At 32.2% G+C, this 18352-nt stretch overlaps 2 protein-coding genes across 3 annotated transcripts; one reads left to right on the forward strand and one right to left on the reverse strand.

The window, feature by feature from the left end:
- Positions 1 to 684: 684 nt before the first annotated feature.
- Positions 685 to 3805, reverse strand: LOC133676706 (uncharacterized). Its single transcript, XM_062098432.1, has 7 exons — positions 3613 to 3805; positions 2858 to 3387; positions 2580 to 2749; positions 2424 to 2504; positions 2231 to 2306; positions 2064 to 2144; positions 685 to 1312 (listed from the first exon to the last, which is right to left on the reverse strand). Exons 2-7 carry the CDS (start codon positions 3366 to 3368, stop codon positions 1116 to 1118), a joined length of 1116 nt encoding a protein of 371 aa, XP_061954416.1. The 5' UTR covers positions 3369 to 3387; positions 3613 to 3805; the 3' UTR covers positions 685 to 1115.
- Positions 3806 to 9405: 5600 nt separating this feature from the next.
- LOC133680806 (cullin-1-like) lies at positions 9406 to 15841 on the forward strand. Of its 2 annotated transcripts, XM_062103801.1 has the most exons (20): positions 9406 to 9561; positions 10085 to 10240; positions 10344 to 10443; positions 10977 to 11162; positions 11274 to 11321; positions 11417 to 11620; positions 11699 to 11776; positions 12161 to 12250; positions 12359 to 12439; positions 12564 to 12623; positions 13053 to 13079; positions 13162 to 13248; positions 13338 to 13487; positions 13605 to 13660; positions 13767 to 13887; positions 13968 to 14129; positions 14265 to 14408; positions 14517 to 14735; positions 14883 to 15050; positions 15501 to 15841. In XM_062103801.1, the coding sequence occupies exons 2-20, from the start codon at positions 10110 to 10112 to the stop codon at positions 15600 to 15602; spliced, it is 2214 nt and encodes a 737-aa protein (XP_061959785.1). In that variant the 5' UTR covers positions 9406 to 9561; positions 10085 to 10109; the 3' UTR covers positions 15603 to 15841. The 2 variants fall into 2 exon arrangements, with proteins under 2 accessions (XP_061959785.1, XP_061959786.1); XM_062103802.1 differs by lacking the exons at positions 13162 to 13248; positions 13605 to 13660; positions 13767 to 13887; ... (3 more) ...; positions 14883 to 15050; positions 15501 to 15841 and having other exon boundaries at positions 13309 to 13480.
- The last annotated feature ends 2511 nt before the right edge of the window (positions 15842 to 18352 follow it).

Below are 18352 nucleotides of genomic sequence, written 5' to 3' on the forward strand. Positions count from 1 at the left end.
ATTAAAAAAATAGCAATAAATCTATTTTTAAAATAATTTTAGAATAATTTTTTTATATTTTTAAAACAAAGGTATAAGAAATATGTTTTTAAAAATAATATTTTTTATTTTTTATATTTAAAATATTCATATAAAAATTCTTCATTTTAAAATTATCTAACTACAACTAAAACATTATAATATTATTAGAAATGATTATGTAGGATTAATCCTAATTTTTTAAAAAAATTATCAAAATAAAATGTTTTGATCCAAAAATAAAAAACCAACTTGTTTATTTCTCTAGTTTTTCCTCGGGTCCAATCTTTTCTTTATTTTTTTTAGCAAGGCTCTAGGTTAACTCAGTTATTATACTATTATTAATTTTAATACTAAATATAATTTAAAATTAAAAAAATAATCATAGATATCTTATTATTTTAAAAAATATATAAGCTAACAATAATATATATAAAAAGTAAAATTAAAATAAACTTTTTTGTATTTTATTTTATCATATAAATCATCGACCAAAAAAAAAATCTATTACTGCGTTATAATATACCAAAAGACAAAACAAAGAAAAAACCTTAGATCAATCATTTTATTTTAGAGATAAATAAGTTATTGTAGTTTTTAAAAAATTTGGAAAAAACATATACCCTCTAACAGACAAGACCAAATTACCCCTAGCAAAGGCTTCCATTTTTCCACTAAAAGATAAAATGATAATTTCGTATATATTTTTGTTACAAAATGCAGACAGTAGGAACGAAACCCTGAGGATTCCAAGTTGAACTCTAAAAGGTTTCATACATCACTAGCATTATTATACACCCGAAACTAAGGTCCAATACCATATGTTGTAGCATCCAGTGAAAAATGAAGATCTTAATACAATAAGCATGGTCGTACGGAAAGAAGAATCACCGGCGGCAATCATCCAAGATGAACTTTTCTGACCATCTTATCTGGCTGCAGCTGACGCATACATTGTGGAACTGATTGCTAAACAGCTACAACTATTTCCTATCTCCATTCAAATACTACAAGGGAGTAGGGAAAAGTGGGTACAGCACTGGGAAGGAAGCATGTTGGATTGCTTCTTAATCCATTTGCCTATTTGATGCGTCTCCTCACTGCTTCTTAGGATAACCGATCATGTCTTTGACATCTGATGAACCTTTCCTCCTTCCAGACTGCTGTTTGCCTGAAGATCCTGCCCCAACTGTGGTGTCTGGTACCATTCTCCCAGAGTGCTGTGATTGTTCTGCAGAAGGAAGAGCCCAACCTCCTCTGCTTGCCTGTGCATTCTGTCCACTTCTGCTAGCCCCTGTACCTCAAAATTATAAAGCAACATAGGAATCAGTAACCCCAACAAAAACAGATATCTTACATAATTGGGTCAAAATTGATATTCAGTTTTTACACATTCATCCAATACATGCATATCCATTTAATTGGCGAGGGGCAAACAGTCAACAAAGATAAATAGCAAAGTACAAATGTGCACCAAAATATACAAAGCTATTCCCAACAGCTTAAGCCACATCAACTACCTAACACATAATCCTAAGTACATGGATTTGGGTAATTTATCGGGTAGGAAATTATGAACTTGGACAAATATCTTACATAACCATTTACACTGCAAGGTAAAGAACTGTAACCATCCCTCCCTCACCCTTATTGACGTGTAATTTGCATATCATATGCACTAATTGATTCTTAAAATTAAACTAAAATGAAACAATCCCCATGTTTTCCAGGGCAGAGTGTTCTTAGTCTCTGTGCTATAACATGCACAGTTGCCACTCAATTTTTATACAACTGCTTCTATACAGCAACCAGTCACATGAATCACAAGAGACAGTACAGTAAGAAAATCTTCACAGGTCTATCAGCAACTCAACATTATTATAGCAAATAAGCATCTTTGCTAAAATAAAAAAAAAAATAAAAAGAGAAAGACACCTTGACACAACAAACATCCTATCCAGCAAGAACACAGCAATTTTTGAAGTACAAGCATCACTGCAACAATAAGAGAAGAGAGCACTTCAACGCAGCCAAAGCAAGCTTACCAATGTTATCAATCCCAGTCCAGCCAGGCAAATGCTTTCCAGCGTTGCCCTTCCAAGCTTCTTCAAAACCAGTAAGCTCATCTAGTAACACACAGATCCGAATCTTCAACTTAATCCTTTTGGGCATGTAAATATGAATCGGGACATGATAGAAAATATGACTGTACCTTCATTGAGATTGTGCAACATCTGCATTGTATTCACCCTACCATCTGAATTAAGCTTCCTTGTAAGGCTATGGCCCTGTAAAATTAACCCAAAGCATTGCAACACATTCTATACATCAAAAAAGGAAACCTAAAAAGCAAAAGCAAAGGCAAGAATAGCAAAATGACATTACGTAAAACACTAAACAAATACCTTGTTGTGAAGTCCTCTAGACACCTTGTGAGTTGCTTGGCCAGTAGCACTATCAGCTGCTTTGCTTTCTTCGAAAGTCAACTGTTTCACAAGGTCACATAAATAACAGAACTAAGGAACCAGCTGCAAACATCTCTCAAGAGAAAAATAACTCACTCCATCACTCCCTGCCCTCCTCGTCTTGGAAGAAGTATAGTACGCTCCATTTGCACCACCATGTGTGACAGTCGAGCTCTGAAAAGTGAAGCTGCGTCCTTGGGGTTGCGACTCCATACCATTGAAGCTACTATAATCATTGCTATACTGCAAGTGCTTACTCTTTCTCGCTGTAACAAGGAAAAATGGCATACTTGTTTACGCGGTCTAACAATTATCAACAGCAAAATAGAAAAGATACCATGTACCAGAAAACAGAATACAAGAAGACGTCTCACCTTCAGCTTCATCATCTGGGTCCTCAACGTATGGCTCCTTGCTCGACCTACCATGTTTCCTAGGATTCTCTTTCTTCTCTCTATCTCCTTCACCTTTCTCATTATCAGAATCTAGCTCTTCAATAATCGGCCCCCTTGATTTTTTCAGCTCTGGAGCTTGGTGATCAGCAAATCCAGATGGATGCAGATTGGGAAAAGGAGATGGATGCATATTGGGGAAAGGAGATGGAAGCATATTGGGGAAAGGAGATGGATGCATATTGGGGAAAGGAGATGGAAGCATATTGGGGAAAGGAGCTGGATGCATATTAACAAAAGGATTTCCACCTGAACCAAAGAAATTCGACTCGAGCATGCCTCCAAATGGGCGTGTGAAAAACGGATCATCGAACGGATCCCTTCCCCCAAAAATATCAGACAGCAAACTTCTCTGACCCCCAAAGCCACCAAAACCACCAAAAGGGTCACCATTATCAAAGAAAGGATCTCTGTTACCCCTGCCTCCTTGCATTTTCAAACAACCACAAAATCTGAAAAACAGGAAAACACCATTCACTTTATAATTAAAAAAATCGGAATTTTGGATGATCAAAGTAGACAACGATCATAATTTATTTCGCCCCGTTTGTAACTACCGTAATTAGAACTAAATTCTATAGAGAAAAAACACAGAATTGGTACTCGCAGAAATTAACAAGACACTGATCAAAATACAAAACCCTAGATACCAGAGAAGGGGGAGACAGAAAGAGTACCTTCAAAGAGGGAAATAATGGCGATTTTGAGAAATTCCAAGAGGCAGTCGAATCAAACCCTAACAGCCAAGATGAGACTTGAGAGATGTAAGGGATTTCGTGAATTGTTTTTGGTTTGTGTTGTAGGGGTATAAATGCTAACGGATACCGACTCTGGAAATGAGAAAAGGAAGACGTGGAAGGGTCTGGTAGACCAGGGCTGATACAGATATTTATTATCAACGAAAGTGCATATTAGTCGCTATAGTTGTCCATTAATTCCACTTCGGCTCTATTGCTTATATACCTTTTAATATCAGCCTCATTTGTCAGTTTCAAATCTTTTTAGTGAGAAAATTTTGCTTCATGTTTTTTTTTATATACTAGTATATTGAACTATGTTCTGCCGTAGGTTAAACTAATTTTTTTAAATGTAAAAAAAATATTAAGAGATTAAAAAATTTGTTAAAGTATTATTGAATATGACTAAATGCTTGTTTGGGATTGTGATTATGGTGGCGGTTTAAAATATTTTTTGTTTAGAAATATATTAAAATAAAAATTTTTTATTTTTAAAAAATCATTTTTGACATATCAGTACATCAAAATGATCTGAAAATATAAAAAATAAATTTCATTTTAAGCAAAACAAAATTCAAAATTTTTTGAAACACGGTTTTGCACCGCGTTCCCAAACACACATTAAGTGGATTGATTTTGAAATCACCCGACTCAGCTCTTTGTCTTACTTAAGTTTTCAATTAAACCGTGTGAGAGCTAGTTTGACTTAAATCGATCAATTTCATAGATCCAAATACAGCCTTAATGATTGATAAAAACATGACTTAACTTATAAAAAAACTTCAAGATGATATTTTTTAAAACAAAATACTAAGTCAATGACAGATTGGATTGAGTTCGGTCCCAATGCGCCCTGGGTCATGGACTTTATTGGGTTTAATAGCTTTTTTCTTATAAACTTTGTTATTTAATTTTATGATAAAAATAAATGCTCACAAAATTGAATGCCAACCTAAAAATAAACACTTATTTAAGATAATTATTCCTATAAAAAGAAAATAAAAATCAACAATGCAGTCTATTTCCCATCCAATCAAATATTAAAGAATGAAATAAAAAAAAGAATAAATTAAAAAAACAAAAGACCAGAAACAAAAAAAAAACATATTTTATTGGTAAGTAAACTCATCAAACTTGTGAATTGAGTAAGCTAGGATAGTATGTCAAACCTGTAAACTGAGTTATGGACTCTACTAAGATTATAAAACTATTTTTTATTTAAATATATGATAACAAAAATAGACAATTGCGAAATCAAACATCAACCCAATACCGAGATTTTTTTCAGATCACGATAATCTTATAAAAGACGAAGCAAGACCATTTATGAAATTGAATTCTCAATTAACCCAGTATCTATGGATGAAATAAAAAAAACTAATTAAAAAAATTAAACTTGTCAGACCAGCGAACCAAGTGAACCAACCAAATTTGTGAATAAATCCACTGACTTTATAAAGTTTGATAACATAACAAACTATTTTTTTTAACTATATGAGAAAAAAACAGACAATAAAAAAAGTAAAGCTCAATTTTTTTTAAAAAAAACCCTACCAAACTCGTAAACCAAGGTAACCTGAGTTACCCTGAGAAACCTGCAAATCATGCTAATCTCATAGAAACGTAAAATAAAAAGAAATAAATTATGAAGTCAAATTCTCAATCATCCCACTATTAAAAGATGAAATCGACAAAAAGGAATTTGAAAAAAAATCACAAAAAATTCTATAAAGAAAAAAGAAAAAAGAAAGAAAACAAAAATTATGGATTACTATTTTCATTCATAGTGCAATACATGTGGGTGAATAATGATTTCCTCACACCTTTTAATTTTTGTTACTTTATAAAATTTAATAACATGACTTTTGTTATAAACTATTTTTTAACTATATGAAAAAACAAATAGACCGTAAAAAAATCAAGTTCATTTTAAAAAAAGACAATCCACCAAACTCGAAAATCGGGGCAACCTGGGTTACCTTGGCAAATTCATAAACCACGTTAACCTCATAAAAAGACAAAATAAAAGGAAGCAAATTACAAAGATAAATTCTCAACAATCTCAATTTTAAAAAATAAAATTGACAAAAACAAATTTGAAAAAAAAACATAACAAAAATTTAAAAAGAAAAGAAAAAGAAAAAGAAAAAGAAAAAAGCAAAACCCCGTGGATTACTACTACAATCCCCAATGCAATGGGTGTTGGGTGAATAGTGGTTTCCTCCATCCTTTATTTTTTATTACTTTATAAAGTTTAATAAATGACTTTCCTCGAAATTATTTTTTTTAACTGTATGAGAAAAAAATAAACTATAAAAAAATCAAGTTCAATTAAAAAAAAGACGACTTACCAAACTCATAAATAGGGGCAACCTGAGTTATCTTGGTAAACTCGTAAACCACGTTAGCCTCATATAAAAGCAAAATAAAAAGAAGCAAATCACAAAGCTAAAATCTCAACAATGTCAATTTTAAAAGATGAAATCAATAAAAACATATTTGAAAAAAAAATCATAACAAAAATTTAAAAGAAAAAGAAAAAAAAAAAGAAAGCAAAAGACCGTGGATTACTATTGTAATCCACAATGCAATAAGTGTTAGGTGAATAGTAGTTTCCCAATATTTTTTAATTTTTGTCACTTTATAAAGTTTAATAACATTGTTTTTCTCTAAAATTATTTTTCTAGTTGTATGAGAAAAAAAACTAAGTTCAATTAAAAAAAAAACCTCACCAAACCTATAAATTAGGGCAACCTAAGTTACATTGACAAACTTACAAATCATGCTAACCTCATAGAAAGACAAAAAAAATACAAAGTTAGATTCTCAATCATCTCAGTATTAAAAAAATATAAAATCAATAAAAATAATTTTACAAAAAATCATAACAAAAAGGAAAGGGAAAGGAAAGAAGCCATGTGTTTAAGAAGCAAACAATAATGTGTTGTATCACCGTGTAAAAGGCACCAATATCTTCAAAACACTACTCTAAAAGGCGATGTTTGATAGTTGGATGGCTCCTCACACGCCAACAATTTTATGACAATATCCCTAAGTACCCATAAAAACTACAATAAAAACAATGTAAAATGATAAAAAAAAAAGAGAGGCCTTAAGTGAGGGTTGAAATGGTTTTGTCTTTAAAGACACCAAAGTAATTATACTTTTCTAAAAGAATAAAAATACAAAATTTTCCTTGAGTGATAAGTTTTAGATTATTTAATTATATGGTTAAATAAGTAATTTTAGTGTGCATTAAAAAACAAATTTACCAAACTAACTTCATACAATTCCTAAAAAATAATTGTGTCATGATTAAAAAAATTACATTGCCCCAATACCTAGTTCAAAGTTTCATTGGCCAAAGGGCAATATAATAACTACACTATTACAATAAATAGTAATTTATGTCTAGGGGCACAATAACTTTCCTTCCATCTTTAGTTTGTTTTAACTAGGTTAGTGACACTTGATATGTCGCGAGCTGATTTGATTTCTTAACATAAAAAAATGATACTCAAGCGATAATAATATTTTTAAAGAAGTAGGAAAGACCTAATAATCAGGTCATTAACTTAATTGGATATAATAAGGTCAGATAATCTAATAATCTGACTTAAAAAGTAGGCACCAATAAAGACAAAATGTTTTAAAAAATTTGACAATAATTTACTATAAAAAATAAGCTATCAATATCATCTCGAGAGAAGAAAAAAGAAAAGCCAACTGGAAACTCATCATCACTCCATCATTGACACCCCCGAACACTCGAGGAATTCATTAAAAAGGTTCAACCCCCACTGTAAAAAGACTGCACGACGACACCTAAAGAAACCGCGTTGGCCACTAAAGCAACGACTTGAAATGCGAGCAAAACATTATAAAGTTAGCATCTCATGTCTATGTTCAATCAGTTAATTCCATTTAATTGATTGAATAGAATTTATTCTAAAAAAATAAACTGAACAAAGAATGATAAATAAAAAGACCCAAGATAACCCAATTTAATTAAAAAAAAAAGAATGATAAAATAAAGGACGTAAAAAGCAAATAAAAAAAGAAACTCAATTTCCAATTAAATAAATGTTTAAGGATGAAATTGAAAAATTACTAGTTTAAAAAATGTTAAAAAACCCCAAGCAAGCTTAGGTAAATCTTATAAGGTTAGTTTAATCTTCCAAACTTACAAACCATGAAATCCTAGGGACAAGCTCAACCAAAAAGCTCAAATTTTTTTAAAAAATTAATGTTGAATGATGAAATTAAAAAAATTAATTTAAAGAATTTGTCAAAGAAAAAAAACAACGATAAAAAAATAAGGATAAAATCTAACAGGAAAAAACTAGAAGATGAAATCGTAAAAAAAATTCAATTCTAAAAATTACCTCAAATTAGATAAATAGCCATTAAAAGAATAGAGTCCAAATTTGACAAATAAAAAAAATTAAATGAGGATAAAATGAAAAGAAATTTAATATTATAAATTATTTCAAATAAAATAAATAGTAATCCAAAGAACAAAGACTAAATCGAGGGAAAAGAGAAATTTAAGGGCTGAATTGAAAAATTGAAGGGCATGACACAAAATCGAGAAGGAAATTAAAAAAAAGGAATGACGGTCGACACTAAACCAAATGCCCGTTGAGTGCACGCGCTTTTGATTTATATAATGACCACCGAGACGGATCAAAAGCCATCTTGGAACCATGTTTTTGGTCATCGAAGTTAGTTGCACACGCATTTAAGATGGTAGAGCGATTGACACGTGCAACGTACACTTCAACTATTTTTTTATAAATATATATTTTTTTCATCTATTAAAATATCAAATTGTTCCTAATTAAATCTCATAATAACAAAAAAAAACCAATAATGCGATGAAATTTTAAGTGTAATTAAATTATTTCACCGTGTTTTAAATTTAAAAAGAAAAAAAAACTTTTCACTGCTAATTAAATTATTTTTTTTATTAGAGGGGTAAATATATGAAACTACAAAAAAACCCTCTATAGTAACCTTATAATTATTCTACTTTTAAGAGTATTAAAATCACTTTACCATATAATTAAAAAATCAAATGTTCATTTTTTTCTCGATTAATTCTAAAATGTCAAATGTTGTCAACGCAAATATAATTTTACCCTCAAATATTAGCATGCGAGTTTTTTTTTGAAAGGCAAGATAGTAAAAAAAATAAAAAATTCCAATCTACAGCATTGTGTACAGAGGAAAGTGTTTTCACCATCTCTTTCAGTTTTTTTTTTTTTTTTAATCTATAATCATCAAAGAACGAAGAATCCCGGCCAATGTTAAGCATCCTCAATTCAGAAGTTTTTTTTTTTTTAGAAAATGCCTTGTCTCCGGATAAAATTTTCTATTTTACCTCCTTCTCTTAAAAAAATTGAAAAATAACATTGAATTGATGAATTAAAACCAAAATTAAAAATATAGAAATATTTATTGTTTTTGTATTTTAAAAATATTTTAAAAAAAATTTAAAAAAAATTTAAAATTTTTTATTTTTTTATTTTAATTAATATATTTTTAGTATTTTTAGATTATTTTAATATGTTATGTTATAAATATTTTTTAAAAAATAAAAAAATATTATTTTAATATATTTTTAAATAAAAATATTTAATAAAATAACTACGATTAAACTTCTAAACAGACTCTTACTACTGAGAGGACTAACTGATTAAATATTTAATCTATGTAACTATCAACTAAGATGACTAGCTGATTAGTTACATTAGTGACAATCTTCTATCCTTATAAAGAGTTTATCTTGTTTCCTTTCCCCTCAAATTCTCTCAATCATAAAAGAAAACAAACTCTAACCCTAAAACTCCTCGATCTCTCTCTCGCATTGTTTTCAACCTCCGTCTGGTACGTCTCTTTCGATGTTCAGGGTTACTCTCCGGTGTTGTTTTTTGTTTCACATTGCGTAATTCTACGGATTTTGACTAGCGATATTGACCACGATTGAGCATTTATTCATGTGTCAAGCTTTTGTGCCAGGGTTTGATTTTTAGTCATGGATGGTGTTTTTAAGTTTTGATTTGATTTTAGCGTTCGTTGGTTTCAGTGTTACTGTTCAATTACAATTCCAGGCTTTGTGTTTTTGCGTTTCGATTGATTTTTATTTGCAGAATTTCTGATATTTTTAGGTTTTTGGATTGTATTTCTTATGGCTATGAAATATTGTCATTGTTTTGTGTTTTGATAATAAAAATTTATTGCCTTGTATTTTAGGACTTCCTTGTTCTTTTTCTTGTTGATTGTTTTTTGTCTTTTGGTTTGTTTAGCGCTGTTCAATGCATATACTTTTCATATTTAGTGGTTTGTACTTGGATCAATGCCCTTTGTTTTGTAAAAACGACTGAAAAGATCGCCATAACAATGCCTGCAGATTTGGGTTTTTCACTTATTAATTCATGGGTGAGCGCAAGACTATTGAACTTGAGCAAGGATGGGAATATATGCAGAAAGGGATCACAAAGCTGAAGGGGATTCTGGATGGATCACTGGAGCAATTCAACTCAGAAGAATATATGATGCTTTACACGTATATTTTCTTTTCTTTTCTTTTTTATTGAATGTTGTTTTGATGAACTGGTTAGAAGATTCTTGCAATTTTTCTAATCTCTCTTTAATTTTCAACACTTCAGAACTATCTACAATATGTGTACTCAGAAGCCACCCAATGACTATTCTCAGCAGCTTTATGACAAGTACAGGGAGGCGTTTCAAGTATATATAAACTCCACGGTGGGATGAATGGCATCGGTTTATTTCTTTTATTGGTTATCATTCTTCTTGCTAGTACATCTGCTGGTCCCTGTGGATGTAGTTATATTTCCTTCCATCTAACAAAGCTTTTTATGGTTTATAAATTATGTGGTATTATTTGCTGGATATGCTCCTCTCTTTCCTTTTACAATGCACATAGCCTTAGCAAAGAAGTACCACTACAAAATGTTCTAAATCAACAGCTGTTAGCTTCAACTACATGCTTTGCTGTTTTGTGCAGTGTACTATGAGCTCTTTTGTTATACAGTTAGGTGGTTGTACCTATCATCACAATATAAATTCTTTCAGTAGTTCAATGATTTGTAAATTGATGGTGGGTTGTGGGTGATTTGTTCTTGTAGTGTATCCCAGGTTTTAGTTTAAATCATTAAAGAAGTTGCAGCAGTAACATTTATCATGGGCAGTTGTTTTTTTGCTTATACTAATCAATAAAACAACTTTTACATTTTACACCGTTTAACATCCCTACCTTGTTCTGTTTTCCTTATCAGGTATTACCATCGATAAGGGAGAAGCATGATGAGTTTATGCTGAGGGAGCTTGTGAAGAGATGGGCTAACCATAAAATTATGGTTAGGTGGTTGTCACGCTTCTTTCATTATCTTGACCGTTACTTCATTGCTCGGAGGTCACTTCCTCCACTTAATGAAGTTGGACTGACTTGCTTCCGTGATCTGGTTTGCTAATTCCTTCTAATGTTTCATTTTCTCTAGCCATTATTTGGATGACTCACTTTCCAGTTTCTGAGATAATTTAAATGATTTTGTTATCAATTTTCAATTTTTCAGGTTTATCAGGAAGTGAATAGTAAAGCAAAGGATGCCGTGCTTGATGTGGTAAGTTACCCTGGCAAATTTTTTGCTTCTTTAAGCAGTGTAATTTCATTTCCTATTTCTAACAACAAAGTTGAAACCATTGTTCTGTGGACCAGATTGGTAAAGAACGCGACGGAGAACAGATTGACAGAGCACTGCTGAAGAATGTTTTAGATATATTTGTTGAGATTGGAATGTCACAAATGGATCATTATGAAGATGATTTTGAAGCACATATGCTTCAAGGTACTAGTGCTTACTATTCTGTTAAAGCGGCAAACTGGATTCGAGAGGATTCCTGTCCAGATTACATGATAAAGGCAAGGACTTGTTGATGCTGCTCTTTATAGTTTTATGATTGACTTTTTTTTATCCTAATACCTTCTGTGGATATGCAGGCTGAGGAATGCTTGAAGAGAGAGAGAGAGAGAGTTTCTCATTACTTGCACTCAAGCAGTGAGACAAAGTTAGTGGAGGTTAGTTCGTTGCATATCACATGTACAGGACTATTGGTTTCTTATGCCTTCATTTTATTCCTCTTTGCTTGAAAATATGTGTTTGCCCATTTACCATGCCTGTTCATGCCATATGTTAAGCAAATATATTTATTTTGTTTTGATTACATGGTGTGTTTCCTAGTAGCAATTAGCTGACTCTATTCTAAAAGGAAGCTATCAAATAAATATTCATCTCATCTTGTTTTCTGTTCCTGTATTTGTTGTTTTAGCACATCTGGAGAGGATAGTTGAGCAGTTTCAGGGCATCTTGCTATTGATTCTTTACCTGGATGCTATTACCTTACTATATCGAATGTTTTTTATGATTACATTGTAGACTAACAACAGCAACATGTTATATAGAAAGTGCAACACAAGTTGTTGGTGGTCCATGCGAACCAACTGCTAGAAAAGGAACATTCTGGAGTTCGCTCATTGCTTAGAGATGACAAGGTATATGGTGGTCTGGAATTGCTTCGAGTCCTGATTCTTGAATGATGCTTAGTGGCTATCTTGTAATATATTGTGCATTGTAATTTATTTTCGGATACAACATGTCAGTTGGATGATCTATCCAGGATGTTCAGGCTTTACCATAAGGTACCCCATGGCTTGGAACCTGTTTCTAATGTATTCAAGCAGGTTGGTTGACATTCTCTGTCTGTGCTATTTTGCTACCAACAGAGCCTCTTTTGATGTATTTTTGGATTGCCGACCCTTCCCACAATTCTCAACAACTTACCCTCTATTTTTGTGCATTGTTCAGCATATTACTGCTGAAGGAACAGCCTTGGTCCAGCAGGCAGAAGATGCTGCGAGTAGCCAGGTTTGTCCGTGTGATTTTATTCCTTGCACTGCTTAATGGCAAATTGTGCATCTTAGTATAGTTTTAGTTGTGTGCTGCGATAATTCAATGTGTTAAATTACTATCACGTGTATATTATGTAGTCTCCGAGTTATGTGCATTCTTCATGTGATTTTGACCATACTTAGCACTATAGTTGTTGGGAGAGGAAAACACCAGTCTTGCAGTTATAACAATGTGTCTTTTACATTTTTACTGACACTTATATATGGTCATACCAGAAAACATCTGGAGTCTTTAGTCTTGAGGTTGTGATGCTGTGACTCAATATTTCTTTAGCTGTTTTTTTTTACACAATGTAACTTTTCATTCAATATATTTAGAAATAAGCTAGATGTGTCTTTTTTCAATTGTTTATTGTGGTGCTAAAGATGGTGTGTGCTTCCACAGGCTGCAAATGGTGGTGTTCAGGAACAAGTAAATCTCTCACCTTCTATGTTTTAGATGCCTACTGATAGTTGGGAATGTCAAAAAATTTACTTGATGGATTGGTTTTCAGGTTCTTATCCGAAAGATAATTGAGCTGCATGATAAATACATGACTTATGTGACTGATTGCTTTCAAAACCACACCTTGTTTCACAAGGTAGGTGGCTGACAGCATAGTCTTGTTTTTTAACTTTTGTTTTATCGTTTCATTTAACAGGTTTGTTCTTTTTTTGGGTTGCTAAATAGGCCATGAAAGAGGCTTTTGAGATTTTTTGCAATAGAACAGTTGCGGGGAGCTCTAGTGCTGAACAACTGGCTACCTTTTGTGATACTATCCTCCGAAAGGGGGGAAGTGAGAAACTAAGTGATGAAGCCATTGAAGAAACACTGGAGAAGGTGATCCAATTTGTCATGTTAATTTGTGAATCTTCATATGAGTCTGACAGATTTTTCAGAACTATGTGCTGAGACTTGTTAGTGATTAGAAATTTGAACTGTGATGGATTTCTGTAGGTGGTTAAGCTGCTTGCATATATTAGTGACAAGGACCTTTTTGCCGAATTTTATCGGTAAAACTTATTGTTGGCATGTCTTTAATTTTATATGCTTGTTATCTGTACCTTTTCTTCTTATTCTTTCTTTGTACTTGATTTGTATTCTTTGTTTTTTCTCCAGGAAAAAGCTTGCCCGCCGTCTTCTTTTTGATCGAAGTGCTAATGATGAACATGAAAGGAGTATTCTTTCAAAATTGAAGCAGCAATGTGGTGGTCAATTCACCTCAAAGATGGAAGGAATGGTGAGCTGGCCTGGGTACTTGGATAATGTGTGTCAATCTGTCCATGCAACTGTGGTGATAGATTGTCTTTTTTTTTCCAGGTCACAGATTTGCAACTGGCAAAGGAACACCAGTCCAGCTTTGACGAGTATCTTGGCAATAACCCAACCACACGTACTGGGATTGATTTGCAAGTTAGTGTTCTCACAACTGGGTACTGGCCAAGTTATAAATCCTCCGATATCAACCTGCCTGCAGAAATGGTAAAGATTTACCTTGACAAATCATGGCAGGATTTTTCTGTATTTGTGACATAACTGTATTCTGGCAGTAAATGTAGGAAGCAATTTTCTTTTCCTTTATCTTCAAAATGAGCATTCTGGAACCTTTTGTTTCAGGCTAGGGGAGTGGAAGTTTTCAAGGAGTTCTATGACAACAAGAGTAAGCACAGAAAACTTACATGGATTTACTCACTGGGATCTTGCCACATTAATGCCAGGTTTGACCAAAAACCTATTGAGCTGGTTGTGACAACCTACCAGGTGCTGTATTAAACCTTACCTTTTTCAAGGATAGTGGATGGATGGTTTGCATATCATTCTGTTATTATGTTTGATTCTGATTATTTGATTCCTGTCTATCTTCTACAGGCTTGTCTCCTGATGCTTTTTAATACTTCAGACAAGCTTGGTTACCCTGAGATTATGACTCAGTCAAACTTGAGCGACGATGATTTGCCCCGATTACTTCATTCCCTGTCATGTGGAAAGTATAAGATCCTTAGCAAGGAACCAAACACAAAGACTGTTACCCAAAATGATTCCTTTGAGTTCAATCGCAAGTTCAATGACAGAATGAGGAGGATCAAGGTTAAACCTCCCTACTGTCAGAATTATATTTTAATTTTTTACTTTTAACTGCCTGCAAAGCATGTCACAGAAACCATTGCCTTCTTGCATTTGGGGTTTTATTGCTTTACTCTTAAGATATTAAGCTCTTGAAATTCTGCAACTTAGGTTCCTCTTCCACTTGTTGATGAAAGAAAGAAGGTTGTTGAAGATGTTCACAAAGACAGACGGTATGCAATCGATGCTGCAATTGTGCGCATCATGAAGAGCCGGAAAGTTTTGGGTCATCAACAGCTAGTCATGGAGTGTGTTGAGCAACTGACTCGCATGTTCAAGGTATGGCATGCACTTCCTCTCTAATTTATTAGACAATGTTTAGAGAAATTGGAAAATATTTAGGAATCCGAGGCTTGTGGTTAATTTTATGGACTTGTACCAAGAATAGAAAGTGCTATTACCTTGTTGGTCCAGTGGGGGAGGGCTTTTAAGAAAATCGGACTCTCTGGTTCTTACATAGAGTGGATGCTCTTACGAATTAATTATTAAGACAGACATGAGTTTTTCTACTCCACTATGATACTTCTTTCTTAACATGCATAGTTACTCTATCTGGAAAGTCCCTGTAAACCTCATCGAGCGAGAATTAGGAATTTAGGAGACTAGTAGCATAGCTGCTGTCAATAGAAAGACTGGTAAAGGGTATTGATAGAGTTTCCTCGATATTGGAAGATTTTTCTTTCATGTAATCTGTCATCCTTGAATATAACGATGGATTGTAATTTGCAGCCTGACATTAAAGCTATCAAGAAGCGAATAGAAGATCTGATATCCCGAGACTATTTAGAAAGAGACAAGGAAAACCCAAACATGTTTAGGTACCTGGCTTGATTTTTGCTTAGACGGAGCTGAAAGGGAGTATACAATTAATTACAGTCATTTCGGATTAATTGCAGTAAATGGCGTAGTTGCAGTGCCTTTAGTGATTACAAAATGGAGAATACAGGGTTAGAATTTCTGTACATTCCCCCCTCCATGCAGTTTTGTGCAAGTGGTCTCATCTAACCACGGTTACTGAAGATTAATAGAAGGAATATAGCTATCTATCGGCACAAGCTTGTTTGATGCTATATTCTATTTTGCATTTGCAGTTACCGCATAATCTCCGTTGAGATATGGGATCATCTCATTTAGCTTTGATTTGCTACGTTGCATGGTGACACTAAAAATTTAAATCCTACTCTACGGAGAACTTGCTTTAGAAAAGCTTGTTACACACTGTTTGGAACTGCAACAGTGCGTTTATTTTTTGAATGCACAAAGAGGATTCCGGTTCTCCTGTTTGTGCAAAATGACAATGCTATACTAATCAAAGGGCACGGGTGCCTGGTCCACTAATTGATTGTTTGAAATTTATTTTTTCTTGTAATTAAATTTAATTATAGTGTTTGATTTGATAAATAAATTGAATTCACATAAAATTTAATTTTTTGTTTTTTATATTATTTTTATTAACTTCATCTTATTTATTCAAAGATCTTTAAAATAAAGAGTGAGAATGGTATTTAAAAAAAAATAGTTTTAACATTCAATTTTTTCATTTTAAAATTATAAATTAAAAGGGGTGCGCTCTGGTTTATTTTTAGTGATTAAATTCTATTTAGAATTTAATTTTTAACATTAAAAAGATATCAAACATAAGATTTTATTAAAGTCTCTTAATAAAATGTGGCTTAATCATTGTACATGCATCCATAAATACTTTTCATTGTGTTTTTTCTTTTTATTTTTTGTAGTCTTTTTTTTTTAATTTCACCTTTCTATTTTTTTTTTACCTTTTCTTTTCAGTTTTATTTCATAATCTTAGGTTGTTTTGGGAATAGTGTTTTATAGTTTTTTTTTTATTTTAACCTTCAATATTAGATTTATTGAAAGTGCGGTTTTTATGTTTTTTTCTATTGTTTTCTATGAACTTATCTTGATTTTATGGTATAAGACACGAGTTTAACAATTTTTTTATATAAATTTATTCTGATTCAATGATCTAGGCTGCGAGTTTAACAAGTTTACTCGAGTTGATTTGTATTATTTTTTTGGATTGTTTTTTCTTTGATTTTTTTATCTCATTCTTCAACATTGGGTGTTGAAAATTGAGTTTTGTAATTTTTATCTATTGAGTTATCTCGATATCATGCTCTCAAGTTGCAGGTTTGACAAGTTGATTTTATTTATTTTTTTGGTCATTTTTTAACTGGATATTTTTTTTAATTGTGCTTTATAATTTTATTTAAATTATTTTTATAGGGTTATTATGATCTCATGACACGAGTGACGCGAGTGACGGTTTTGAAAAGTTAATTCGAGTTGACTAAGTTTATTTTTTCTGAGTTTTTGTTTTAATTTCACCCTTATAAGTTATAACAACTTAATTTTTTTCTTTTTATTTAGTTTTTTTTAATAGCAAATTAATTATAAAATTATTTTAATAATTTATTTTTTATAAAATTATAACGGTATCCTATCGATCAGAATATTATTTAATACGCATTGCGTTGACCAATAATCTAGAGTAGATTCTATTGTCTGTACTATGACGTCTGTGCCATGTGGTATCCCGTCCACTGGTGTAATTTCCAGGTGCGGTTGCAAAATTTCTCAAAATCAGTGATTTCTTCACCAGTCGCTCTGTTTAGAACAGAAGTGGCAATATCTGGCTGTAGCCCGCTCTCCAAAGTTACTTTATTATTATTATTATTATTAGGTTAACCTCAACCGTCTTTAGGTTCCCCATAAAATTTTAGGTAACTCCTTCCTCTTTGGAATCCAGTTTTCTAATAGGGATTGTTTAACTTGTGAGTGCGAAGTATGAATCTGTTTTAATTTATTTGGTGATGCGACTAGCTTGTTTTTTATACCTCATTCTCACGTGCTTGTCTGCTTGTTCTTTAAAAACATATTTTTTAACATTCAGTTAATTAAGGATTGAATTTTTCAATTCATTTCAATTTTCTTTTTGTTTGGTTTCATGATCCGAACTACGAATTTTTTTGATGAACTTGAGTTGATCTAGATTAATAAAATTACTATCTAATATTAAAATAAAATCATTTAGTAACTGTTTTAATACTTTCAAAAAAATCATTTTAATGTGCAATAGGATTTGAATTAATAGTTAAAATCTTTTTTTATTTTAAAGCAAATTAGTGATGCCAATATATATTTTTTTAGCGTTCAAAATTTATTTTAATCAAACTTCCAGAGAATCATGTGTAAAAAGTTTAGTAATAATCTAAAGTGTTAGTTTTGCATAAGATGTTTCTCAATGTTAAGGAAATAATAATTTAAAAAACAGTGTGGAAATAGAATATGATAATAAAGTGACGATGGTAATAGTTGGGGGATGAGAGTGGGGGAGAGGTTAGTGGTGGGGGTGGTTGTGATGCGAGGATGGGGCGGTGGTTGTGGGATGGCAGTGGCAATGATAACAATGATTACGGAGGTGGTGGAGTGATGGGGGGTAATGGCATCACTTCTGGTCATGTTTGCCATTACAAACGCAATCTTTATGGCCATAATTATGTGCGCTTTACAATGACCACCAATGTAGGGAAGAATCCTGAGTCCTTGTCTCAGTTTGTTAT

Source organism: Populus nigra, chromosome 1 (genome assembly GCF_951802175.1).
Source record: "Populus nigra chromosome 1, ddPopNigr1.1, whole genome shotgun sequence".
Classification (NCBI taxonomy): Eukaryota; Viridiplantae; Streptophyta; class Magnoliopsida; order Malpighiales; family Salicaceae; genus Populus; species Populus nigra.

What these genes read in the sequence shown, in the direction of transcription:
- LOC133676706 (XM_062098432.1), bottom strand. Translation starts at nt 3,368, where the DNA reads ATGCAAGGAGGCAGGGGTAACAGAGATCCTTTCTTTGATAATGGTGAC. An exon ending in GGAGGGCAGGGAGTGATGGA is followed by an intron (nt 2,505 to 2,579) that starts GTGAGTTATTTT and finishes CTTGTGAAACAG; the next exon opens with TTGACTTTCGAAGAAAGCAA. An exon ending in GACTGGGATTGATAACATTG is followed by an intron (nt 1,313 to 2,063) that starts GTAAGCTTGCTT and finishes TTTGAGGTACAG; the next exon opens with GGGCTAGCAGAAGTGGACAG.
- LOC133680806 (XM_062103801.1), top strand. Translation starts at nt 10,110, where the DNA reads ATGGGTGAGCGCAAGACTATTGAACTTGAGCAAGGATGGGAATATATG. An exon ending in AAGATGCTGCGAGTAGCCAG is followed by an intron (nt 12,624 to 13,052) that starts GTTTGTCCGTGT and finishes GTGCTTCCACAG; the next exon opens with GCTGCAAATGGTGGTGTTCA. An exon ending in TTGAAGAAACACTGGAGAAG is followed by an intron (nt 13,488 to 13,604) that starts GTGATCCAATTT and finishes GGATTTCTGTAG; the next exon opens with GTGGTTAAGCTGCTTGCATA.